Raw genomic sequence first — 7,963 nt, 5'->3', positions numbered from 1 at the left:
CGACTCTTCATATGTGAACTTGATTTGAATCACTTCTAGACCTGCCTGCCTTGATCTACGAGGACAATCAAGGAACCATCTTTCTTACCCAAAGTCATGATGTACACCAATAGACCAAACATCTCCATGTGAAATATCACCACACCAGGGACCAGGTGTCAAGGGGGGCCTGCAACTTCATCAACATACCGGTCCTGCTACAGCCAGTCCAGCGGTTGGAAAAGGCCTCGATCTTCATGGGTCGTCATCTATGGTCCTCAGTGACTATTAAACCGGGGGCCAAGCAAGCAAATGTGTTGCTGACATACCGTCGATCCTATCGATCTATGTACACAGTGCCAATTAAGACGTTGTGATCATGATGGTATGGATCCATATACGTGGTGATGGGGATTCGGCGGGTCGAAGGATACTCGAGCTGTTGAGTCAAACACGAGCACTAACCTTACTGCTTACTATGTAGTTCATCATTCCTCTAGCAAATTTGCCGCATTCGGATATACCGAGCGAGACGTACATACATGACAGAATCAAGAAGAAAGCGTGGCGTCTGTGCGAAATGCCGGGCAGGCAGGTCTACATTGACAGCAGATTTCAAGCGCGTCCATTCCGACGGGATATGCCTCGAACAATCAACAACCCCGTCTGTGTTGACTAGACACAGAAGCATTTGTATGACATGACAAGCACTCACAGTGAATAAAAGAAAATTCAAGGGTTGATGTCCTTCCAGGTTGCATAGAATCTACCTCGTGAGCGGATGACTCCAGTGAACATCTTTCTAAACCCAGACTAGGTATCCCCCTCCGGAACGTTCAAAGGGGTGAAATCAAGCCTTATTGATCTGATATTGACGTGAGGGCGAGATAATCATCCAAAAAGCTTTGGCGTTTAAGACACCAATGCCTGTAATCTACCAAGGCATGAGCTTGTTCATCCCCCCCCAGCTTGCCTGCCCGATGGAAGGGGCCAAGCAAGGGGTTCACGTGATGCATCATTTCTCGCTTAGCGTTAGCGCACCCTACCACGCCTATAAATACCGCCAGGTGCTCGCCACCTTTCCTCCTCTTTTTCTTTTCTTCTTCATACTTACCTTGTTTGGGTGATCACGATCATGAAGGTGACTCACCACAGATTGGTCCCTGCATTGCACAGCGCGGCGGAACAGTCTGTTCAGCGGCTTTCGGGTCACTGACAGGCGTATTCTTTGGCACCATCCATCTCTTGGATCTTCTTTTCATCAATCTTGTGTCATGGACACGAGCTTGGAGAAGAGATTTTGCATTAGTAGTCTGACAATCCACCCACGCCTTGAGCTCTGCAGGTCCTTACTCCATCAACCCACGTCAAGCCGCGCCACCCTCATGACGCGTCCCCTGATTGTCCCGCTCGCTCTATTAACCATATCACCCTGCCCCCGTGTGCTTGATGAGTGTGAATCAAGGACCTGAACGGTGATTCAACCCATCCATTCCACACGTTGCTGTCTCACGTCATTTGCCCCCAGTGTCGAGTCTCCCTCCCTGGGAACACCCGTAGATGATCTGTTTCACCACCAGCAAAACACCTAGACATCGTCCCAGTGAACCGGAGAATTGATGCCTGACACGGTGTAGTAGAGTCGCACCATTAACACTCTCAGACCATGACAGACACGGGAAGTGATTCAGTCGAGAAACAGGTTCTCGCGCCGAACCACAAGTCACGCGGGTGTGTTCAATAATTTTTGGGGTGGGTCTTTGGTGGGATCTGGTGTCCCGTTGTGAGGAAGTATTGGGTCGGTTACCTGATATAAACCGACCGAATCCTGGCAAGTGTGAATTTTGCAATCTAAAATTCATATACCTTTGGTGATCAAGGGGGGCGGCGGGGGAAAATTCACGCAGCCAGCCACGGTCAGTATCGAGATCTGGTCCACTTCAGGCACACATTTGTCGAATGTCTATACTTCAGCCCTGGAACTTGTACACAACTACTCTCTTACACAATCATCGAAGCCTCCAGGCTACGTGGGACGGAACTACGGACACCGGACCCAGCCTTGTCGCTAGCCACCGTCAATGACCTGCTCGGAGTTGAGAGGGCTCATCTTGCGACTGTAAATGAATACTCATGTTTCCATGTCAGGACCGTAGTCACTGGTCAGTAGACTCAGTAGTGGCCTCGATGACCCCAAACCTTCTGCTCCTGAGACAATAATACATTAGACTTTTTCACATCCTCCCCGGGCACAACCTCAGGTCCCATCTGAGTCAGCAATCGCCATTACTTATCGATCCGCATTCCCGCACAGACCTCTGATTTGGCTGCAAAAAGAGTCTTGACCCAGCGGAGCGCCACAGGTACCTACACCTCTTTGCGCCCCCCCCCCACCCGAGCAAATCTCATCGGGGCCATTATTGGAGTGTCCTTGACGCCTTAGACTGTCCACCTCGCTAGGACCAGAACGGGAAGGTCGAACTCCAGTATTCACGTGATTGTTCTGTTATTTTGTTTTGATGTTGTATTAATCAAGAGACTGGATCCTTTTTTGCTATCTCTTACCGCCCACCGATTTCCTGACCGTGAACACCAAAAACTCAGAAGTTCTCTTTACCACAACACATACTCTTATCTGTATCATAATACTATATACTTTTTGAATACTTTAAAGGATTAAAAGAAGGTAAAGTCTTAGATTCTCATAGGGTCGGTGATTTATCTATAGAGAACGGGTAGATGCTAGATCGCGAACTTCGAGAATTTGAAGTGTTGACGGAAAGCAAAGGCAGACCCGTATTTTTCTACAAAGGCTAAACACTTTCAAAACGATGAACGTAATAAATCCAAAAATTGACCTTACTTTTTCGATCCTAGCGAGGTGGACAGTCTAAACACACCCCCATTATTAGAAGTTAGTTACTGAGTTACTACGGGAGTGCAGAGGAACTGCAAGTGTGTTGGAAAAAAGAAATGGATAGCGCAGGATGAGGTCTTGTATCAGGCACGAACCTAAACCGGGCTGATAAACGTGACCCAGAGAAATCGATGGTTCTGGACTGAAGGTGGAGAGAATGGCAAGGTTGATCAATGTTGCAGGGATGTTAGGGCTCCGGCGGGCAACCGAATTGTCGAGACTGCGTACAATTCAATTGATCGTATCGGACTGCGTTGATCTAATCCTCCGCCGAATGGTTCAGCGTGAGGTACCCTGCCAAGAAGAGCTCGCTCGCTTATCAATTGAGAACAAATTGAATGTCGATCTTTCTTTGCGAGTCAACACGGTGGCGATTAAAGTTCAGACATAGTCATAGCGAGATGTTTTGTCGAGGGACTATCAATCCCGATGTGAGACTGAAATATAAGGTATGTCTTTGAGTTTAGAAAGTGTATATATCATACTGTAGTAAGTGTACTGTTGGGTCGCTTGGGGTTGATTTCTCCGAATCGATTGGGGTAAGCTACAGACTTCCATCGTCAGATTGCACGTGTAAGGTTGTCATCCAGTGTGAGCGCCTCGCATGGCCGTACTCGCGAAGCTGGACCAAGGACCGTGGGCTGCAAAGCTGCGCTGAGAGGGAAATGGAATTCTTCACGGTCGACACCATCTACCCAACTGAGAGCGCGAAACCCTTCAACCATAAAGTACACTGCACTCGAAGACATTTCAGACACGCCGGGATCTGATTGCTGGAAAGGGTGGTCCTGTTAACTCCGTGTGAACCGCATGTCAATGTTGTGCTCTCACGTGGAAGGTTTCAGGCCAATCTCCAATCCGTCCGTTGAGAACTGGGGTTGTTGTTCGTGCCCTGAGACGTTCCACGCGGTTAGCGGGACCGTCATCACAGGGGCTCTCCAGTTCTCCATGCTTCCAAACCGGAGCAAAAGGAAACGTTTTTGACTTTGGTCGAGCCCAACCAACAATGGTTCAGTTACTAGGGGAAAGGAGAAAAAAAAGTCAAACTCATCATGTATCCTCCGAGCCTCTCCCGACCGTGCCAACCAGATTCGAATCCTTGGTATACAGAGACTTGGCCTGAAACGAGTCGGCATTTCTCGAACGGACACAAACCCCGGGAGTAAGGTTCCATGGGGCTTGGGCATCTCCTCAGTAGCGATGGTACATCCACACGTTCTGGGGCATTTTTTTTTTTCATTGAACAAAGACGCAAATTTCAGCGTCGAGGCTTTTCGGCCCTTTTGACCGGAAAAAAAAAGAGAAAGAGAGAAAGAGAGGGAGGGAAACAAATAAACTTCGAGCACATGGCGTCCAGTTCGCCGACACACACGTGCCCCGCCCGGCTGATCTGGATCCAGCATGGACTCCACTCTAATCTGAGCCTGCCATGTCTGATTGGAGCGCGCGTTATGTTCCTCTCGAAGAAAGATGAGCGGACCTCGACTAGACCCAAAGCAGCGGTATTCCCCGTCTCCATCGGCTCCAATATGCACCTTTCTGAGATCCTCGATCGAGCTCAGATACACCGAGAGTAAGCCCCAAGATGCGTTGACCAACTTGCGACCCAGTCAATCCATGTCCCAGGGCAAATGAACGGAGCCCGCCACCATCTCACCAGATCGAGGCCCCACCGAGCTGTGAGCAAGACTAATCTCGCACGTTCTTTACGATGGACGAGCGACTAGCAGCCAGTAGCCACCCATCGGCTGATAACTTGGCCTCCGAGGTCCGCTGGGTCGTGATGGGTCCCCCGGTCTGAAGGAGATGGAAAAGGATTCTGTTCGCATAGCTGGCATGCGAAAGCGCACATGGTCCTTTTCGAGAGTCCGATTTCCTCAACCCTCTTTCAAACTCATCTGGTGCCGTAACTCTCCCTACTTCAAACCCATCTTCCAAGGCGTTTGACAAACGGGTAGAGGCACCGCTGGTCTTGAGTCTCTTGACTGCAATCATGCCTCCTGCGACCGAAGACGCCATTCGCGCGGTGGCGGCCATGGCTACCACCCTAGGCAATAAAATCTCGGTCCACATGCTCAACTACCTCAGCACGACGCAGGATCTGCCCGATGGCTTTCGTGAACTGTCTCATACCTTCCTCGACACCTGTCGCACTCTCTGGGCCATCGAGGCTGGCATCACGGAATTGACCGCTGCCAATCGTTCCCTCCCGGAAATCGTCGTCGATGAGATCGAGAAGAAGTTCGTGGCCGCCTACCGCGACTTCCAACAGTTGGACAAGGTCATCTTGAAATTGGTACATTGGGAACACCGTGGGACATTGGGTAAGCTCCAGCGTGGATGGAGTCGTCCGGGACACGAACTCAATCGAATCCACGAGTCTCTCAAGAAGAACAATGAGACTTTGCAAATCAGCGGCATGGCTTTCCACTGGTCTCTGAAAGAAGCGCATCCCGAAGAGGCCGTGGGGATCGGCTACGCCAGCCTGGCAGCGGCACTGGATCGTATCTCCAAAGGCCGATCGGTCATGGGTATCGACAAGACCAAGTCGGTCAAAAGTGACGACTCCGCCTCCAAGCTATCGACTGGCTCAGCCCTGTCCAGCCCTTTAGTGCCGCCAAAGGAGCCGAGATATCCTCGTGGTTCATCTCCCAGCGTACCGGAAGAACATGAGCCAAGCTTCGTGTTGCAAGGCCCGGAGAGCATGGTCGACGACATGTCATCCGTCCTGTCCTTGAATGAATTTTTGGTCTCTCAGCCCGCGCGCGATGTCAAAATCCCATCCGCCGTTGAATACCGCACCTTGCCAATGCATCCGAGCCAGAGGAGCTCAGCTGGGTCTACGGCGAACATCAGCTTGCGGGGAGCAAGCGAGCCCGATACAGGCTTGCGGCCGCGGGAGAAGCCTAGCATGTCGACTTTGAACGGATATACCATGCCGCATCAGTTTCCCCACCCGACACTTCCAAGCGGCACACCGAATCCACGAAACAGTCTTACCTTCGCCATCCAAGAACGCAATTACATTCTGCTTGAGCGACTCCTGACCAACGGAATGTCACCTGACAAGCACGAGAACATTCACCCTCTGAACGAGGCCATCCTTCACCGTGATCTCGAAAGCACGCAAATGCTCTTGCAATACAAGGCGAATCCTAATGTGCCGGATTTGCACGGCAATACGCCTCTATATCTGGCCGTTGAGCAGTCCTTCGTCGAAGGCGCCGCGTTACTGCTTCAACATGGCGCCGATGTGAACTACCGGGCCCAGGCAGAGCTCGATTCTCCGCTGACCAGCTCTATCTTCAGAAACAACCCGAGCTTGGTGCAGTCTCTCCTTGCCTATGGTGGCAAACCCAATGAGGAGACCCGAAACGACACAACTTTGTTGATTGATGCCATTCGAAATGGTGCCTCGCAGCAAATCATCACCATCCTGCTGGACGCCGGCTGCCACCCAGACCTCAAGGATAAGCATGGTAGAACAGCCTTGTGTGAGGCAGTCCTGAAGGACCAGCCGGCCTTGATCACGTCCCTACTGGACCATCACGCCAATCCGAATCTGCCAGGTCCTGAGCATGCTTTGTGGTCCGCCGTGCATCGCCCAGACTGTTTGAGAATCTTGCTCGCGCGAGGTGCGGATATTAAGAAGGCGCCCGGATTGATGGAGCAGGCGACGAGCGTGAACAACATCAATGCGGTGCGCGTTCTCCTTCAAGCTGGTGTCGATCCTAATCTAAAGAAGGACGGTGTTTACACCCCTCTTTGCTCAGCCATCCGTGATGACCGCTCTGATATTGTGACATTACTACTGAGCCACGGAGCAGACCCTAATGTGATGGCCTCTGAATACCCCGCATGGAAGTGTATCAGTCACGACCGCCTTCAATACTTCCCAGATTTGCTGGCTGCTGGTGCTGATCTCCGCAAGCCGCCGGGAATTGCAGAAAGCGCTGTACACTTTAATCACATGAAGGCCTTGCAGTGGGTGATCGAGCACGGCGCAAACCCCAATGATCGCAATGCAGAGGGCTTCACAGCTCTAACGACAGCAATTCGAGACAGTCGTATGGAGATGATTGACTGGTTACTAGCGCATGGCGCCGATCCCAATATCCGCGGCGAGGATTGGCCCATATACATGGCGACCCAGTCATCAGATGTGCTACGAATGATCCTACCTGCCATTACCAACCTGTCTGCCCACAAGGGCGTCATGGAGAAAGCAGTCCAAGCCGGATCCCTCGAGAGCGTCAAATTTCTACTGGCGGCCGGGGCAAATGTCGAGTGGAAGAACGGCGGCGTTTTCTCTCCCTTGACGACTGCGCTGAGAGAGCATCACTTTGAAATTGTCCGATTTCTTCTCAACGAAGCAGGTGCTGATCCCAATGCCCCAGGCGAACATCTGCCCCTTGTCAAGGCCATTCGACGTCGCAAGGGCGATGATTTCTCCATGATCGAGTTGCTCATCGACAAGGGAGCTGACCCCAACAAGTGCTATCGAGAGTGGAATGCCATCATGCAGGCCATCGAGAACCGTGATCTTCCACTCCTTCGCATCCTGATCAATCGTGGCGGTCCTGTCGATTTCACTCAGAGAGACGAAACGGGCCAGACTGTTCTTGAAATGGCCGAGTCTTCCGGCTGGCCGGAAGGAGCTGAGCTTCTGGTCCAGAACTCGCAGTAATGAGGGAGACTTATTGAGTTCCTATCACGTTTATTTTCACGTTGTGTGACGTTTGTTCCTTAGGACACCTTCTGCGGCCACAACCTTCTACCATTCTTCAGTGCCACTTCTGGCCACACTTTCATATGTTCTTTATATTTCTTGATTCGTACCGAATCCCTTCCCTGCTGTTTTGCTTTCCAGCTCACATTGTAGTTACTTGAAAGGGTGGTGGGCATTTGCACGGTGTTGTGGACATATCTATGCTTTTGTTCCATTACAATAATCAATGAAATGACTTATTTGCCTCATACATTGCGTACTGTCTTGTACATGGCGAGCAGAGGTTGACTGATGGTGTGTTATTCTTGCATCTGATGATGTATCTTTGCGTCGAATCC

The 7,963-nt window shown here is 51.0% G+C and overlaps 1 protein-coding gene across 1 annotated transcript; it reads left to right on the top strand.

Annotated features, from left to right (window-relative positions):
* Positions 1–4,889: 4,889 nt before the first annotated feature.
* Positions 4,890–7,583, top strand: N7539_006130 (ankyrin repeat domain-containing protein; the record flags this gene model as incomplete). Its single annotated transcript, XM_056935732.1, has 1 exon — positions 4,890–7,583. One exon carries the CDS (start codon positions 4,890–4,892, stop codon positions 7,581–7,583), a length of 2,694 nt encoding a protein of 897 aa, XP_056788656.1.
* Positions 7,584–7,963: the final 380 nt, after the last annotated feature.

Source organism: Penicillium diatomitis, assembly GCF_028827545.1.
Source record: "Penicillium diatomitis strain IBT 30728 chromosome Unknown utg000008l_segment0_segment0, whole genome shotgun sequence".
In the NCBI taxonomy this organism is placed as follows: Eukaryota; Fungi; Ascomycota; class Eurotiomycetes; order Eurotiales; family Aspergillaceae; genus Penicillium; species Penicillium diatomitis.
This window is presented reverse-complemented; position numbering and strand designations above follow the sequence as displayed.